The 21,076-nt window shown below is 49.8% G+C and overlaps 1 protein-coding gene across 4 annotated transcripts in view; it reads left to right on the top strand.

The window, feature by feature from the left end:
• The window catches only part of LOC116945974 (guanine nucleotide-binding protein G(s) subunit alpha-like), a 120,453-nt gene that overhangs the window by 47,530 nt on the left and 51,847 nt on the right, over positions 1-21,076 (top strand). For all 4 annotated transcript variants that reach the window (XM_032960706.2, XM_032960707.2, XM_032960708.2 and 1 more), the window contains exons 2-4: positions 11,887-11,959; positions 18,101-18,155; positions 20,155-20,274. In XM_032960706.2, the coding sequence (XP_032816597.2) occupies positions 11,887-11,959; positions 18,101-18,155; positions 20,155-20,274 (248 nt within the window). The remainder of the gene's footprint in view (positions 1-11,886; positions 11,960-18,100; positions 18,156-20,154; positions 20,275-21,076) is intronic.

Here is a 21,076-nt window from a genome sequence, read left to right as displayed (position 1 = left end):
GCATGCGGTGGCTGGGCATGCGGGCTACATGACCCAGCCAATGCAGCCTTGCCCGCCGGAGGAGCTCACCGATGGGACCTTGCCCAGATCTTTCAAGGATTTGTGAGCTCCTCACACAATCCAGCCTGGTTAACCCCAGGATGGATCGTAGGCAGGCCAGCCTAAATGTTTCCAACCGGCGAAGATGTTCCATAGACACACACACACATACACACAGACACACACACACACATACACACAGACACACACACAGACACACGTAGATAAACAGCTGTACCGTGCCACACATTGCCTGCTGCTTCTCGGTAGATACACATAGACACACACACACATAGATCGACATATACACCTAGACATAACCACATATGCTAGACATACGTAGATAGACACATAGACATACACATAGACTTACACACATATAGACTTGCACACATATATAGACTTACACACATATAGACACACATATAGACATACACAGACACAAACAGATAGACGTACACACACATCGATGTACACAGACGTAGATAGACGTACACACACAGACGTACACACGTAGACAGATAGACGTACACACACGGATAGACGTACACGCACAGATACACGTACAAATACACATACACACATAGACGTACACGCGCACAATACACGCAGATAGATATACATGCATATATAGACGTACACATAGACGTACACATAGACGTACAGATAGACATACACACAGACATACACACAGCCAATACACACAGACATACACACCGACTCCTGTTGGGTATACTGTCAGCCTGCTATACAGATGTACACACAGATAGACACACACAGACGTGCACAGACATACACACACACTCCTGCTGGGTATACTGTCAGCCTGCTATACAGATGTACACACAGACGTACACAGACATACACACCGACTCCTGCTGGGTATACTGTCAGCCTGCTATACAGATGTACACACAGATAGACACACACAGACGTGCACAGACATACACACACACTCCTGCTGGGTATACTGTCAGCCTGCTATAGAGATGTGCACACACATAGACACACACAGACGTGCACAGACATACACACACTCCTGCTGGGTATACTGTCAGCCTGCTATACAGATGTACACACACATAGACACACACAGACGTGCACAGACATACACACACACTCCTGCTGGGTATACTGTCAGCCTGCTATACAGATGTACACACAGATAGATAGACACACACAGACGTGCACAGAAATACACACACACTCCTGCTGGGTATACTGTCAGCCTGCTATACAGATGTACACACACAGACATACACAGACATACACACCGACTCCTGCGGGGTATACTGTCAGCCTGCTATACAGATGTACACACACATAGACACACACATAGACATACACACAGACACACATACACGCCGACTGATACTTGGTATCAGATTGTAGACCCAGACAGATATCCGCTGTACTGATAGACAGCATTGTGTACGCGCACCAAGACGATAGCCTGCTGTAGGTACACAGCAAATACACAGACCTACATACAAATAGATGTACACGCACACGTGTGTGTGTACATGCGTTACAGATAGACGTGTCCTGTACAAACATACATAACAGTTTACACTTTGTATATCAGCTGGGGTAGAGCGGTTTCAATACCAGTTTGCTATATACACACATCCACCATAGACACGCATCCACCATAGACACACACATCCACCATAGATACAGACATCCACTATAGACACAGACACACATCCACCATAGATACAGACATCCACTATAGACACAGACACACATCCACAATAGACACACACACATCCACAATAGACACACACATCCACAACAGACACACACACATCCACCATAGACACACACATCCACCATAGACATACACACATCCACCATACATACAGACACACATCCACCATAGATACAGACACACATCCACCATATACAGACACACACACATCCACCATATACAAACACACACACACATCCACCATAGACACACACACATCCACCATAGACACACACACATCCACCATAGACACACACACATCCACCATAGACACACACACCTCCACCATAGACACACACACATCCACCATAGACACACACACATCCACCATAGACACACACACATCCACCATAGACACACACATCCACCATAGACACACACACCTCCACCATAGACACACACACATCCACCATAGACACACACACATCCACCATAGACACACACACATCCACCATAGACACACACATCCACCATAGACACAGACACACACATCCACCATAGACACACACACACACATCCACCATAGACACACACACACCTCCACCATAGACACACACACACACATCCACCATAGACACACACACACATCCACCATAGACACACACACACATCCACCATAGACACACACACACATCCACCATAGACACACACACACACGTTGTGTACACGTACAGAGACCCCCCCCCCCCCCTCTAACCACTGATGGACTAGGGATCTCGCGGTGTAATTGGGTTAATTGACCATACTTCACCACCCTGGTTAGTGCTGTGGGGGAGGGGGGTGAAATAAAACGTGGGGTTGGGGGGGTAGAAGCACAGTACAACAATGGGGTGATGTATTGTTCTCTGATAAGTGGTTGGTGGTGGTGGTGATAATGGTGGTGGTGATGGTGATGTTGGTGGTGGTGATGGTGGTGATGATGGTGATGTTGGTGGTGATGATGATGGTGGTGGTTGCCCATCCAAGCACTATCCAGGCTAAGAGCTGCTTGGCTTCCGAGATGCGACGAGTCCAGACACATCCCGGATGATTTGTTCACAAGGCATTACGTAGAATACACACAGCCATACACAGTATACACACAGCGATACACAGTATACACACAGCCATGCACAGTATACACACAGCCATGCACAGTATACACAGCGATGCACAGTATACACAGCCATACACAGTGTACACGCAGCCATACACAGTATACACACAGGCATACACAGTGTACACACAGCCCTACACAGTATACACACAGCCATACACAGTATACACACAGAGATACACAGCCATACACAGTGTACTCACAGGCATACACAGTATACACACACAGCGATACACAGTATACACACAGCCATACACAGTATACACACAGCGATACACAGTATACACACAGCGATACACAGTATACACACAGCGATACACAGTATACACACTGGCATACACAGTATACAGACAGCCATACACAGTGTACAGACAGCCATACACAGTATACACACAGCCATACACAGTGTACACAAAGGCATACACAGTGTACACACAGCCATACACAGTATACACACAGGCATACACAGTATACACACAGCCATACACAGTATACACACAGCCATACACAGTATACACAGAGATGCACAGTATACACACAGTCATACACAGTATACACACAGAGATACACAGTATACACACAGAGATACACAGTATACACACAGAGATACACAGTATACACACAGATACACAGTATACACACAGAGATACACAGTATACACACAGCCATATACAGTATACACAGCGATACACAGTATACACATCCATACACGGTATACACACAGCCATACACGGTATACACACAGCCATACACGGTATACACACAGCGATACACAGTATACACACAGCCATACACAGTATACACACAGCGATACACAGTATACACACAGCGATACACAATATACACTCAGCCATACACAGTATACACACAGGCATACACAGTGTACAGACAGCCATACACAGTATACACACAGCCATACACAGTATACACACAGCCATACACAATATACACACACACAGAGATACACAGTATACACACAGATGCACAGTATACACACAGTCATACACAGTATACACACAGAGATACACAGTATACACACAGAGATACACAGTATACACACAGAGATACACAGTATACACACAGATACACAGTATACACACAGAGATACACAGTATACACACAGAGATACATAGTATATACACACACAGCGATACAAAGTATACACACACAGAGATACACAGTATACACACAGCGATACAAAGTATACACACACACAGCGATACACAGTATACACAGCCATGCACAGTATACACTCAGCCATACACAGTATACACTCAGCCATACACAGTATACACTCAGCCATACACAGTATACACTCAGCCATACACAGTATACACACAGCCATACACAGTATACACACAGCCAAACACAATGTACACACAGACGTACATGAGCACCTGCATTCACATGTACATACACTTGGGCACACACACCTCCATCTGTATATGCACGTAGGCATAGTACGCATGCATAGTAGTGAATCGTGTTACTAGTATGCCTGGTCTACGGTGTCCACACGTCTTATACAATGTATACGTGAAGGGTATGGTGTGTACATGTCTTATATAATGTATATGCGAGTGGTATATCTAGTCTGGTGTGTACATGTCTTATACGATGTATATGTGTGAATGGTATATCGTGCGTGTGTGTACATGCATGTTGCTGTATGTATCGCTTAGTCTCCAGGAGAACACAGCATAGAATGTGTTGGCTGCTGTTGTGTCAGGTACTATAGACGAATATTATTTAAAAACAATGCTAATGCTTTAACAATGTCCACAGTTAAGGAAATGTTAACTTCCTCGTCTTATTATATACTTTCAAGTTAATTAAGTAATTATAGTATGCTCTGTTCGTGTAAGTCTCAACTCCTATTCGGGAGGTTCTGGATGCTTAAGCCAGGTACAATTAGTTGTATGTTTGTATCAAGCGATAATACATTAACTCCAGGTGTACACAGGTGAGCTCTAACCCCCTGATGGGGACTGCATCACACATGAACGTGTGCACGCCCCCCTGTGCACACGTTGTGTGCGCACATGATGATGGCAGGGCACGAATTGCGTTCACGGTACACATGCTTAGACGGTGTGTGTGTTTGTACCTACAGTTCATGAAATATGTGTGTGTGTACACGTGGGTGATGTGTATCCCGAGTAGATGACACGAGAGTGCACGCTTTGATTATCCCCGTGTGTAGACACTTTCTGTATTATATAACCGGTTAGTATTTAAGTTACACAATGCACTTGAGTACACAGTCACAATAATGGCAATGATTACGATCATTATCAACTCTTCACCATCATGATCATCGTCAGTGCCCATCTCTCGCGCACTATTCCAACCCAAAGGCTCTTTTTTCAGAGCCACCCACCTCTTCTAAACTGCTTGCGCTCCGGTGTTACCAAACCGTTCACGATAGAAACACTTTCTAAATGGAGCAACATGTCGTGGGTTGTTGCGCGTCAATTCCTCGTGAGCGTGGACCGGGGGCTCTTCTAGTGGACGCGCGGTGGTGGCTCGAGGTGCCGTCCGCTGCTGCCGCCGCTCTGTGCTCGGTCAAGATGTTTTTCTTGTTCATGTTTTTTGTTTGTTGCGGTTGCAGCCGATTAAAGAGCCGAATGGCTCACAGGGCTATACCAAATAAATGGAACTGAAAACTGAAACTGAAACAGTTCTGCCCAGGTATAGAGTACACAGTGATGATGATGGTGATGATCGGATCATCTCATGATCATGTGAATTTAGAGGAGAATTGTGATTATCGATGATGATCGTTGTTTTACGTGTTGAGTACATATTGATTATGACGCTCTTCCATGTTCGTGTGAAGAGCACTATGATGAATGCACACGGTGCGGCCGATGTTCAATGTGTATTCGGAGTGCCCAATGACGGCGGTGATCTTGGTGGTCTTTGTTCAACGATGTATCGCTTCGTTGGTATACGTCACGTGCGTGCGAGCTATCGACATTCTGTATCCATATTATGACGTGTAAACAGTTTTAAGTTTACTTTGCTTTAAGAGAAGTGACCTGCGGCATGAGGTCCACCAGCAGGGGTGGGGGGGTGGGGTGATTAATGTTGTCGTGCGTATAATCCCATTTGAAAAAGTCGCAGATCATTTTTTTAATTTGGCAAATGTTGCACCCTAACACGCCGGCACACGACGGCCTACTCTTGCGAATGACGTACGGTAATCTTTAACGTCCACTGCGAGTGAAGCAGGTGGCGTGTGATATGCCGATTACAACCCACAGTATTTACCAGGGCTGCTGCTGGATTCGAACCGTCAACCTCCGTAATGAGCTAAGGCACTGTTCGTAATACCAACTGTTGTACGAGCAGTAATGACACGCGTGTGGTTGCTATGCACTGTGTGTACATCTCCAACCAAATCACCAGCAGTCTTGGAAGCCTGGAAGCTCAGCAGGAATTAGCCTAGAAAGTTCTCGTAGGGATGACCACCATGCGAACTCTATCATAGGTGGCTGCGTTGCAACGTTGACGCACACCAGATGGCAATGAAAGTCCGTTGTTCTATAATCATATGCTCCTAAGTCTACGATCCCCGTCCTTGCCGACCCTGACTAATCAGCGCCTGAGTGAGGTATGGTTAAATAGCCCCCCCAAGACCACTAACATCATGGGTCCGGGGGTAGGTCCTCATCCAGCAGTGGATCAACAGCAGCACCGCACCTGTGCAACAATGTGCTGTGGCGTACACGCGCGTCGATGCAGCAGTCGTGCGTCAATACTCTTCACAGTTTCGAAATGTCTTGCGCCTGATATGTTCCTTTCATACTATCAACTGTGTCAGTGAGGTTCATCGTCTTTATGTTGGCTTTTGCGTCACACTCCGTGGAAAACAAATTACTCCGTTCGCTGATGAAAGGGACGTAGCATATTTTGTAAGTGGTGTTTGGTTGGGCGAGAGTTGAAGCTTTGTAGAATGTTGGGCTGCCCCTGCTATTGTGTCAAAGCCGATAGCAACCTCCTCCCTGGTTTTTGGGAGACTTACATTTGAAAAGATTTTCTTTGATTTTTCTCTTGTTCTTCTGGACATGGACTTGACTTGACGTGCCATCGAATTTCAGCACTCTAGCCCTCCTGCAATATCATGACTGTACTTTACATGAAAAACAACTTCAAAAACAACTCAACACATTTGTCAATAACACTGACCTTAAAAAAGAGAGTATAAAACGAGTGTATTTGGTGATGCTGCTTTGGCAGTGTTTTTGACAGAATGTTTTTGTTGTAAGTTGTGCACGACTGCTATCGCTACAAAGAAGGGACCATTTCCCTAAACATCGCCCGGTTATGTTTTCTTCTAAGGCCGCACATTGTTATGGACAGAACGTGTTGAGGTTTTAAAAATATATATTTAGGCGTGTCGCTGAAATATACCCCCTGCATACGATGGTGGAACACGTAAGTTAGCACGAGCAAACTTGGGTGAATGCATCTCATTTCAAAAAATGCCATACATCAGTGGCAAAATACCACGCACCTCAAAATGGAAATACATAACTTTACAGCTCCACCATTGAAGAAATGCAGGACTGGTGGAGCAGTGGAGTGGCGGTCTACCCCGCTGCGCCACAAGTTCACCGGCAGCCTCAGTTGGCTTCCCAGCCACACGGCTAACATCAGTGGCGAGTTTATATCTGAACCGGCCCTTTGACCATCCCGCACTGACCAGCATGGTGGAGTGACTGTCAGTCAAACTAACTTCCTGTCACCGAAATGGCCCTTATCCAGCAGTGGATTGACAAAGGGCTGAACGTGATTAAATTTTGTTTTATTCCAGTCTGTAAATACATACAAAAAAATGTTTTTGGATGATGGCCGCTGTTCAAACGTGCCAGTGCACACTGACGTGTGCTCCACATGGTATGTAGGTAGGTATGTAGGCGGGTTAGTAACATTTTAAACAAGTCAACTTTGTGTTTGTGCGTTTTATTTTAGAACCGAGTGAGTGTGTGTGTGTGTGTTTGTTTTGGGGTGGAGCCTTTTGGCGAAGTCGTGATTAGCGTGCTGCTACTCTACAAACCAGGCAAACCTGCGTTCAATTCCTGACCAAGGCTAACGTCAGTGGCAATTACCTGAACCCGATCCGAGGTCTCCTCGAGGTGGTCTTGGCCTTAATTGAGTACCCGGTGTGGTATGTAAAACATCAGCACCGGGGAGACAAAGACGGCCGGGCGGGTGTTGAAAACCACCCACTTCATGGCGTGTCGTTGCAACACTTTCCCCAACAGTCCTTGCATCTATAGGGGGGGAATCTTCGTCTTCGCGTGTGCCCAAAAGGTTGCTTGTGTGTTACGCTCACTGCGTACACGTGTTCCCTATACGTACGTGTGTTGAAGTTCCAAGGAGGATTGTGCACTCCCCATTGTTTCTCACCATGTCCTTGCTGCTCTCTCTATACAACCGAAGTGTGATTGTGATCGTGCAACTCCAGCTGAGTACCACGCAGTAAACCGCCCGTAGTCCGTGCTCCTTCAACGGAGGAGGAGGAACAGCAGAACTGCACGAACTCTCTCCAGGAAGCCTTCTTGTGGATAGCAGACACATGGACATTGGCATTTACGAACTGAAACTAAACTACACTACACACAACTGTTTTCAAGAGCGAGAGAAGGAGGCTGGACGAGATGGATGGATAGAAGTATACAATTCAGCGATGGGCGCCACAGCAAAATGCACGTCGTCACTAATTTTGCTTTTAATAATAATCATAACTTAAACTTGTAAGGCCTCAACGGTGTTCACTCGCTCAGCAGAGCGACAACGACACAGACGAGTGGAGAAGGCAGCAGCCAGGTGGTGAGCTGCTGCCAAATTCACCCCCCTCGCCCCCCCCCCTCCCAAAGCTTTGCGGTCCTCTGTATATAAAGATGTTATCGGCCAACTAATGAGTGTTTACGTGTGAGAGGAAAACGTGAGCGACCGTGGTAGACCCACACTTGCGGGGAGGCAATACCACTCTATTCTGTACAGATGGGACAGGTGGAGTTTGCGTTTGCAGGACCGCGTTTTCCTGGGCAGAAGGAATATTGCATCTTGATGACGCCCACGGGAAGGGCGTTCACAGCATTTGTGCGATCCACCAACCCTTGCCTCCGCGTTACAGGCGTGCGTAGCTCCCGCTGCCCGGCAGATCTCGTGACGCGCGTGTTTTAAAGTTCTGTACAGGAAGTCCTCTACAGGAAGTCCTTCGCCAACAGGCTGTTTGCCTTTTGGCATTCCCTGGTCTAACACTGCTTGAGACTGCGCCCTAAAGAAGGCTGTCTCTGGTGTAGGCCAATCGGTTTCAAAGACAATGCCCATGTATTACCAGAGCATGTTTTTGTTTGCATGTTCACCTCAAGTACCGTGTGTGGTTAATGCAGACGTGATTCCCTGCAAAAGGCTTCTGTTTGGGTGTTTGAACATCTTAACACAACTGTTTTATTGCCAGAAAGGGTAGAACCTATTCGTATGCTTTTGATACTGGCAAGCAAGGTCCCAGGAAGTCCTCGTTTAACGCGATCGATGCATTCCTCTGCCGCGTCAAGAGGGCATTTCCTCATGAATGAAGTTCACGAAAAGCATTTGGCAAGATGTGATGTCCTTACACACACGCAGTCAGACGGCAGGACGAATAACTTGATGGTACTACCCCCCCGCGTTACCGTTTCATTCCGCGTACCGTATCACTGCGCCGCTCAGCCTCGCAGCGCTATAGCGGCGCGCGTTCTTCGTTGTGCGAAGAGTGTTCCCGCATGGAGGATGTAGCGAAAACTCGTTGTCGCGTGAGCACCCCACGCGTTAGGCGAGGACTTGCCGTATATAACGTTGACCCTGCTGTGCCCCCCTCCCCCCACTTGTCATCATGTGCACCCACCCCCCACCCCCCCGCTCGCCTTAAGCAAGGTCACACGACAGCAGCGTTGAATCAACTTAAAGCCACGTGCCACCCGAATGAAATTGTCACCCCTTGCTTTATAATCCACAGCCTGCGAATGCCATTGCCCGCTACCCCACAAAAGGCCAAGGCCCCCGTGTAGCCTTCACAGAATTTTGGGGCAAGTGCTGTGCATCACGGGGCAGTACGATTCAACGCTCGCCCCCTCCTCTTTGCGTGAACGCTGTGCACGTTGAACGTGTGTTTATTCAATTGCCCTTGCCCGCCCGTGTGCGCGCGCGCGCGTTTCTGGTGAGCTGTACAAAAGCGGCGGTGGGTGCTCTGTGCGGAGTGTACCATGTTTGCACGCGGTGACTGTGCGAACTCCGCTGAGCTCATTGCCCTGGACGTTCTGAAGGGGGGTAACTACTGCGCTGCTGCTGCTGCTGCTGCGGCAGTGCGATGCACAACTGCTGCGGTTTATCCCTGGGTTTGCCCTCTGGGTTTGTTCTTCCGCGAAGCTCGTGGTCCGCCCTAAATCGCATCCACTGCGTAAACCGTGGCAGATGCGGATACCTGATGCAGAAATGGAAAAATTCGCAACTCCTCGCAGTGCGCGACTGTGGTCATCCAGAACAGACCGTACAAGGTGCAACGGCGCAGCGCCCCCGATCCACCAATGCGAAGCAGACATCACGGCGATGACACACACTACTGCTCCTGACGCGGTTATCTGGCTTGACCGCCTGAATGTGAAATTTAAGTTGTTGCTCTGCATTTACATCAGCCCGTACGAAAGAAGAAAATGGTTTATTCTAGATTTGAAGCTTTCGTGACTGCAGGGACCCGTACTCCTTGGTTTTATTCGGTAAAGTCACGCAGGTAAGACAAATAAAATAAACAATTAAAACACGACGTTTCGGAGGCAACGCAAGCTTCCGTCTTCAGGTGGGACCAGTCACAGAAAATGGTTTTATTAATGATCCGATACTTTTCTTGTTTGAAGTGCTCTTTATTTTTAATCAAATTGAACTTCTAGGCACATCCCGATTCCTACGACCGCCGACGTTGTGATCTATTCTTGCGAGGATGTCCCCCTCTTGTCACAAAAGGAGCGCAGATGCAACAAGTCGCGTGAACGTACTTTCCCACGCTCCACGCGGGTTCATTTTGTGCGATTTCGTGCCGTATATGCGGGGAACCTATTTTTACACAATTCACTACATTGTGGGGTTTGAATTCACTCTAAATGTGGCTTTGCGGTCGGATGTGGGCCAACATGGTATTGTATTTGATACTCGGCAAGGAGTTTTCTCACATTGATATACACATTCAGAGATATCCAATACCCCGCCGTTCACCACTCGGTGGCGGTGACGTCACCACGGCGTCTGTGCCAGGCCGCCCAGGTCCACTTTGAGGCCACGTGAAGTGTCGAAGGCTCGCTGACATGAGGTGGTCACGGGTCCAGACCCAGGTGCCATGGACTGACTGACTGAGATGACTGGCAGATGCACCATCTGTTTCCCCTCCTGTGCAGAGATACACAGTGATGCATACGCACAGATACAGCATCGGGTGTATGTGTACTGTGTGGGCTACTCGGCGGGCAACTGTCTTGTGGGTTGGGTGACTCGGTCCGTTTCACGTAATTTCGCTTCGTGCCCATTTTTTGGAACACACCGCGTAAACCGAGGGGGAAACATGTCTTTTTTTTGTCTTCGATGTATCGGCGCCTTGCGTGGCAGAGCTATGCCCGACAGGCGGCACAGACTAATTAAAAATGTAATTGACTTGAACATCTCTGTGCTTCTCAACCTCGATTCATGTAAAGAAACACGTTCGGCGTTGCAAGTACAAGTTGCAAAAATTGTCCCCGTAGGGTTGGAGCAAACGGACACGAGGCCAGCATTGGTCTCGAGATGCCATGGCGAAATGTTGTGCAGAGTCAGTGGGTCACGTCCGTGTACTTCTCATGGTGTGGATTTTGTGATTAATGACCTCGTGATCACGTGTGTGTTCTTGTCGGCGTGTGCGTGTCCCCGTTTGTGTGCGCGTGTTTGTGTGTGTGTGTGCGTGTGTGTCGGTACACTTGTCATTTAGGGGCTGGAGAATCTGGAAAAAGCACCATCGTCAAACAGATGCGCATCTTGCACGTGAACGGATTCAACGCCGAGTGAGTGAACCTTGGGTCTGACACTCGCACACGCGTGTCCCTTACCGTGCTCACACAATCGCCCCGCAACACACTCACACCATCGCCCCGTAACACACTCACACCATCGTCCCGTAACACACTCACACCATCGTCCCATAACACACTCGCACCATCGTCCCGTAACACACTCGCACCATCGTCCCATAACACACTCACACCATCGCCCCATAACACACACCATCGCCCCATAACACACTCACACCATCGCCCCATAACACACTCACACCATCGTCCCGGAACACACTCACACCATCGTCCCGTAACACACTCACACCATCGCCCCATAACACACTCACACCATCGCCCCATAACACACTCACACCATCGCCCCGTAACACAATCACACCATCGCCCCATAACACACTCACACCATCGCCCCATAACACACTCACACCATCGCCCCATAACACACTCACACCATCGCCCCGTAACACACTCACACCATCGTCCCGTAACACACTCACACCATCGTCCCGTAACACACTCACACCATCGTCCCGTAACACACTCACACCATCGCCCCATAACACACTCACACCATCGCCCCATAACACACTCACACCATCGCCCCGTAACACACTCACACCATCGCCCCATAACACGCTCACACCATCGCCCCATAACACACTCACACCATCGTCCCGGAACACACTCACACCATCGCCCCGTAACACACTCACACCATCGCCCCATAACACACTCACACCATCGTCCCATAACACACTCACACCATCGTCCCGTAACACACTCGCACCATCGTCCCGTAACACACTCACACCATCGTCCCATAACACACTCACACCATACACACTCACACCATCGCCCCATAACACACTCACACCATCGCCCCATAACACACTCACACCATCGTCCCATAACACACTCACACCATCGTCCCGTAACACACTCACACCATCGTCCCGGAACACACTCACACCATCGTCCGGGAACCCACACCATCGTCCCGTAACACAATCACACCATCGCCCCGTAACACACTCACACCATCGCCCCATAACACACTCACACCATCGCCCCATAACACACTCACACCATCGCCCCGTAACACACTCACACCATCGCCCCATAACACACTCACACCATCGCCCCATAACACACTCACACCATCGCCCCGTAACACACTCACACCATCGTCCCGTAATACACTCACACCATCGTCCCGTAACACACTCACACCATCGTCCCGTAACACACTCACACCATCGCCCCATAACACACTCACACCATCGTCCCGTAACACACTCACACCATCGCCCCATAACACACTCACACCATCGCCCCATAACACACTCACACCATCGCCCCGTAACACACTCACACCATCGCCCCATAACACGCTCACACCATCGCCCCATAACACACTCACACCATCGTCCCGGAACACACTCACACCATCGCCCCGTAACACACTCACACCATCGCCCCGGAACACACTCACACCATCGTCCGGGAACCCACACCATCGTCCCGTAACACAATCACACCATCGCCCCGTAACACACTCACACCATCGCCCCATAACACACTCACACCATCGCCCCATAACACACTCACACCATCGCCCCGTAACACACTCACACCATCGCCCCATAACACACTCACACCATCGCCCCATAACACACTCACACCATCGCCCCGTAACACACTCACACCATCGTCCCGTAACACACTCACACCATCGTCCCGTAACACACTCACACCATCGTCCCGTAACACACTCACACCATCGCCCCATAACACACTCACACCATCGTCCCGTAACACACTCACACCATCGCCCCATAACACACTCACACCATCGCCCCATAACACACTCACACCATCGCCCCGTAACACACTCACACCATCGCCCCATAACACGCTCACACCATCGCCCCATAACACACTCACACCATCGTCCCGGAACACACTCACACCATCGCCCCGTAACACACTCACACCATCGCCCCATAACACACTCACACCATCGTCCCATAACACACTCACACCATCGTCCCGTAACACACTCGCACCATCGTCCCGTAACACACTCACACCATCGTCCCATAACACACTCACACCATACACACTCACACCATCGCCCCATAACACACTCACACCATCGCCCCATAACACACTCACACCATCGCCCCGTAACACACTCACACCATCGCCCCGTAACACATACCATCGCCCCGTAACACACTCACACCATCGTCCGGGAACCCACACCATCGTCCCGTAACACAATCACACCATCGCCCCGTAACACACTCACACCATCGCCCCATAACACACTCACACCATACACACTCACACCATCATCCCGTAACACACTCACACCATCGTCCCGTAACACACTCACACCATACACACTCACACCATCATCCCATAACACACTCACACCATCGTCCCGTAACACACTCACACCATCGCCCCATAACACACTCACACCATCGTCCCGTAACACACTCACACCATCGTCCCGTAACACACTCACACCATCGCCCCATAACACACTCACACCATCGCCCCGTAACACAATCACACCATCGCCCCGTAACACTCTCACACCATCGTCCCGTAACACACTCACACCATCGTCCCGTAACACACTCACACCATCGTCCCGTAACACACTCACACCATACACACTCACACCATCATCCCGTAACACACTCACACCATCGTCCCATAACACACTCACACCATACACACTCACACCATCGTCCCGTAACACACTCACACCATCGTCCCGTAACACACTTGCTGCCGTTTATTAACCTGGGTTCGGGTAAGGAACGGGGGTCCCTTAATAGTCAATCCTAGCCGTCGTGTTCTTTCTGTCTTCGAAGTTTCCAATGAATAACTTGCTTGGTTGACCTTCCCTGCCACCCATCCGCACCGTCGACTCTCTCCCCGTGTCCAAGTCTGGACTAAAGACCTTTCTCTTCGCCTCTGCCTATGGCCTACTCTCTTTTCTTCAAGAAAAAAATATTAGACTAATACAACAACAGCATCGTTTGTTTGGCCTGGGTCTTGGTGCAGTCTCTTTCCTTGCATGTACAGTAAAACCTTGGCTTGCGAGTAACTTGGTCTGCGAGTGTTTTGCAAGACGAACAAAATTTTTAAATAAATATTAATTTGATAAACGAGCGAGGGTCTTGCAATACGAGCAGTGTACGTATACGCTCTGTCTGCCGAGCGTCACGTGATCACAACTGATATACGAGTGCTTTGATATACGAGTGCTTTGGATTACAAACACGTTTCCGGAACGAATTATGCTCGCAATCCAAGGTTTTACTGTATTATTTTTTTCGTGTGAATATGCCAAGGACTTTCTTTCAGCCGGGTCTGCCCAGACCAGCGACCCGTAAAATATTTACACACACCCGGCACACCACATCCATTATGCATTTTCATTATGGCTGTGGCCTACTTGTGGACCCACCTACCTTACCTACCCTCCCTCCCCCCCCCACGATGTGCATGCCCCACTGTGTTGTACGTACGTATGTTGCGTAGCCAACCGTGCTAATCGGAGGTGCCATGCCTTGAGCTGTGGCCACGTTTATATGCCCTTTAAATCCCAATTGTGTTGTCATCATTTTAATAATTATCTTCTACGATGCAGTTACCTCCTTCGAACTATTTCCAGGTGTACCTTGGCGTACGCACGTGATAAGGCCCCGACGTGCGTGAATACTTTTGACTGAGTTGTAAGTGAATAATAAATACATTGAGTGAGGCCCACCGAACAAAACCGCTGGTCTCCCATGGATGAAAAAAAACGGAACCTCAGAATGAATTACCGCTTTTATAAACGGGAGGCCCTAATCGCTGGTCCCGAAAAAAAATAGTCTTGACGAAATGGGTGGCGTTAATATAGCCGTTGAGTTTTAATTGGCGGTGTAAAATTCTGTTGATACCGACACGCTACACCACACGCCTCATTGCGCATTTCTGTGCATTATTAGCGCGATGTGTGCTGGGTATTGTACGCGACGTGGGATGGATCGCAGGGCGTTCTGTGCGTGTAGCGGCCCTCTCCTCCTGACAGCCGTATCGGTGTACACGCCCGTCGCTCTTGCGTTGCCGTCTTTACGGTGAACCTTGCGAACCTACATGTGTGTCGCACGCCTTTGTCGGGCAGCGGCAGCGGTTGCACTGGCAGAGCATGGGATGTGAACTCTGTTTTGCAATGAGTAAAAATAAAATCTGCATATTTAAATCTGCAACCTTTCCCGTTCCGAGACGTCTGCAAGTTCAGGGTGGGTGTCCCGTTCACCGCTGAATCTCGGAATGCGCGAGCAGTTGGTGTAGAATTTATTTAGAGAGGCATAGCACCATTGTTTTTAAAGACAGTGTACTCACCGCAGAGAACTGCAGCGACACGACCGTCCTCTATTATAGCTGGTGTCAAACTGTGCCACAACTCCCTCCCGGATGGCTTCGTTGGAGCCTTGGTACGTCTTCCGACTTGAAGACATACCAATAAAGTTATTTTTTTTTCATCATCAGAATGGTGTAAAGGGTTAAGTTTATTTCTGTGATCATTAATAAGCATGGCGTGTGTGTGTTTGTGCGAGCGTGTGTCTTTGGAACCTTGGTACATCGCAATGAGATGTTTTTTTCTTTTACATCGATTATACAATTCCGGCTTTGCCAAAAATTACTGGCGGCATACGCATGCATCAATGCTATATGTGTGTACAGTCATCCCTTGTTTAACAAGCGCGCTAGCTGCATTCTGGAAGAGTGCCGTGTTAAGCGAAAACCACGTTAAGTAACGAACGACTTTTACTGCATCACATTTGCGCTACAGTATAAAATGAGCCTGCAGTCATCCCATGGCGGGACAAAGAACTAAGATGAGGATACGCCACGTACCGTATCGTTCTGCCTGCTGTATCGCTGTAACCGCTCAGCCGCGCAGCGAGCACCGCCACTTTATAACGGTGCTCGTAACGGTGCGAGTTCCGCGTCATGTGTAAAGTGTTCCCTGATGGAAGGAACCGTGTTACAGCGAAAACGCGTTGTGTGAACACCACGCATTAAGCGACGACCTACCATAATATGCAGATATGGGGATAACACCGAATCATCGGCGATCTGTTTGGTTTAGGCCACGTCATGAACGTAACAAACCTGTGTCGCGAGGAACCCTCCTGCAACCCGAGGTGGCCGCACAAATTAAATCGTCACGTGTGTGTGCGCGCGGACATTTCAACGTTTGCCAACTCCGATCGTTTCCACTCAAATGTGTCCGTAGTTGAAAATTTGGTTTGCTAGACTTTCGCCCTTCAACTGGAAACTATGTAAAAAATGTGGCGCTTTCAGGGCCTGTACGCCACGTGCCGGTCCCCTTCATTTTGGCCGTGTCGGGGATGGCGAAGGGAATTGACGACGCACATTCGTTCATGGCCCAACACCGCCAAATGAATCTGTTTTGAATCGTAACATCGGCGAGGGCGAAACCCACGTCTGCTGTTGTAGGGGTAGCACCGTTGGGCGGGTAGAGGATTCCTCTGGGGGTAACTGTCCTCGTTGGGCTGCTAGAGTACCCAACCCAACCGGCGAGGAGGGAGTGAGACATTAGCTATGGTTGCTTTGAAGATGTGCTGCCTCCCACCGTAGATATATGGAACTTGTGGGACGTCGCCGCTTCTCCTCTGCTGCCTCTTTAGTCTAGAACTCCTTCGCCACAATCTATCCGTGCTGTTGCATGTATGTTGAACTTCTTCCGCGCCGTGCGTAGCCAACCGTGCCGATGGGAGGTGCGGAGGAAGGACAACAAACTAAACGCAAAAGTAGTTATAAATAAACGAGTTTTCAATCTGGATTTAAAAGTGTACAGCACCAGTGGCTTCCGGTCCAAGACCAACACCTTCCTCTTCTCCTCTTGCCGCGTGCGGTTCCGGATCCGCAGGTTGCTGTCCCCCGCGCGTGACTAATATAGCCTCGGCCATAGCGATGGGGGGGGGGGATATACTGGATGTGGTGTTCCGTTGTATTCTTGCATTGAAGCTGAGGGTCGCGCGAGCGGTCGAGGCACGTGGCGCGAAACTCACACCGAGCAACTTCCTCTCTCCGCAGCGAAAAGAAACAAAAAATTCAAGATATCAAGCGGAACATCAGGGATGCTATTGTGGTGAGTGTCGGCGGCATTCATCACCCTGAAGCTATCATTGTCATTGCGTTCATTCTAAATGTGAAGAGAAAAACCGGAGGACCCGGAGAAAATTCCACATGACCACGGGGAGGGAGACGCGCAAACTCCAAATATACAGGCATCGTCAGGGTCGCGATCGGAATCACGACCCCCTGTATACCCGGCGAGGAAGATGACATCTCGCCACTGCGGTGCCCAAAACGTCGCCTATTTGTACTCCATTTCTTTCCTTTAAAGCCACACACACACACGCAGTGCGATTGACGAACGTGTTGAGTGGTGTTGTTGTATATTTTTTTCTGCCGTTGCCCTGCTTGATTTGGGCCAGCGCGGTTCTGAGTGCCGGTGTCCGCGTGCGGTGTCCGCGTGCGGTGTCCGCGTGCGGTGTCCGCGTGCGGTGTGGGCTGTGCGGTGTGTGCTGTGCGGTGTCCGCTGTGCGGTGTGTGCTGTGCGGTGTGTGCTGTGCGGTGTGTGCTGTGCGGTGTGTGCTGTGCGGTGTGTGCTGTGCGGTGTCCGCTGTGCGGTGTGTGCTGTGCGGCGGGCGCGTCCCGTACCCGCCACGCCGCGGTGCTGCGTCTTTATTGATCGTGCCGTGTCGGCATCGGGCGTAGTAAATTGTGGCAGCTTTGTGGCACAAATTGACGGTCTAAATGTAATGAGATGGCACAGCCAGAGTAAGCCGCGACCAATCTCCGTCGTATTTTCAAGGCACCTGCGTGCGTTGAGGTTGTTTGCCACCTCCGGCATGAGGTGTTGGCGGCGGATATTTTTAAAGATTACGCAATCGGGTTTACCCGCATCCACTCATGTTTGCAATGCAATCAATGCGTGGATAGGCAACGCTCGCTTCATCAGCTGGCAGCGGTGCCACTTTGCTGTCACGTATTGTTACGCCGCCCTTGCGTTTGTAATGTAATGTGCGCGATTGGTCTCGCGCGGTGGTGTGGCGCGTGGGTGGCAGGGCGGGACTTGCGAGGCGTTTTGTTTGTTGGTAATTGAGGAGGGTGGGTTTCGGGGGCATGGTACGTGGTGTTTGTGCTGTGTACGTTGTTTGTGTTGTGGTTAACGGGGTGTGGCTTGTGGTGCAAGGTGTGTGGCGTGCGTGTTACACGTGTGTGTGTGTGTAACATCGTATTGGCACGTGGAAATTCACTTCCCAGCGATTTGGACGAATTATAACAATGTGAATTTCGATTGAAGGGTGGATTCTTTCTCGTCTCATTTCTACCGTTTCGTTTGTATTGTTTCACGTCTGTTGGTGCAGCGTCGCTCGCTCCGTTAACCTGAAGCGTGAATCGAGACGTATGACTTGCCATGTATTGGAATCGGTTCTCACACGCACCGCTCGGTCCATGAATTGAGAGCTTGGCAATCGATTCTAATCGATGCATGGATGCCTCCATACGTGCCACACACACGTGGATCATGGTGTCTAATGGCATGGTGCGCGCGGTGAGTGTTGCATGGTGGTTGGTACATAATACAGGGTATGTAGCGTCTGTACCCGGTGTCCGATGCATGGTACGCCGTGCGTGCGCGCACGTGCACGGGCGGTTAAAACGCGGAAGTTGGCACAGTCGGGAGCACGGTTGCTGCATCTGCCAGTCATCTCAGTCTCCCCGCGGCACCTGGGGCTGTCCCGCGACCTCCTCCTGCCAGCGGGACTTCACGTGGCCTCAGAGCGCACCTAGCCTGGCACAAACGCCGCAGTGACGTCACCGCCACTTTGTGGCGAATGGCGGTTGCTGTTGTTGTGCGCGCGGCGTGCGACGACGAATCGGTACGCGGCACACGATGCATGGCGTGTGACGTACATGGCGCCGAGCACGACGTGCAATGCGCGTGTACGTGGCGCGCAGCGCACGGCGTGCCGCTCCCCGTGGTACACCAGTACACCGTGCGTGGGCGCGTCGTGCTGCGGCGTGGCTAAGCGTCCGAACTATTGTGGCGGTGGTGGCGGTGCGCGTGGCGTATGCAGGCCATCACGAGCGCCATGAGCACCCTGGTACCGCCCGTGGCGCTCGCGAACCCCGAGAATCAGATGCGCGTCGACTACATCCAGAAGGTCGCGTCGCAGCCGGACTTTGAGCTCACGCAGGTAAGCGGCGGCCCAACCCCCCCCCGCCCCCCCGTGTGGTCGCCCGTCGCGTTTACCTCCCCGCACCGCGTCAGGTCCTGCTCATCCCGCGTCGTCGTAAACGAAGACCTCTGTTGCGTCAGCCGTCGACGACGTTGAAACGACGACTGAAATAAAACTTATTCTTGGGTCTTTCGGTAAAGTCACGTAGATAGGTTCAAAGAAAATTATAAGAACCTACAGTGAGGGAAAAAAGTATTTGATCCCCTGCTGATTTTGTACGTTTGCCCACTGACAAAGAAATGATCAGTCTATAATTTTAATGGTAGCTTTATTTGAACAGTGAGAGAGACAGAATTACAACAACAAAAATCCAGAAAAATGCATGTCAAAAATGTTATAAATTGATTTGCATTTTAATGAGGGCAATAAGTATTTGACCCCTCTGCAATACATGACTTAGTACTTGGTGGCAAAACCCTTGTTGGCAATCACAGAGGTCAGACGTTTCTTGTAGTTGGCCACCAGGTTTGCATACATCTCAGAAGGGATTTTGTCCCACTCCTCTTTGCAGATCTTCTCCAAGTCATTAAGGTTTCGAGGCTGACGTTTGGCAACTCGAACCTTCAGCTCCCCCCACAGATTTTCTATGTTATTAAGGTCTGGAGACTGGCGAGGCCACTCCAGGACCTTAATGTGCTTCTCTTGAGCCACTCCTTTGTTGCCTTGGCCGTGTGTTGTGGGTCATTGTCATGCTGGAATACCCATCCACGACCCATTTTCAATGTCCTGGCTGAGGGAAGGAGGTTCTCACCCAAGATTT

This window comes from Petromyzon marinus, chromosome 25, assembly GCF_048934315.1.
Source record: "Petromyzon marinus isolate PM22_M1 ecotype Great Lakes invasive population chromosome 25, UKy_Petmar_22M1.pri1.0, whole genome shotgun sequence".
In the NCBI taxonomy this organism is placed as follows: domain Eukaryota; kingdom Metazoa; phylum Chordata; class Hyperoartia; order Petromyzontiformes; family Petromyzontidae; genus Petromyzon; species Petromyzon marinus.
Note: the sequence above shows the minus strand (reverse complement) of the source record. Positions and strands in the feature narration are given on the sequence as shown.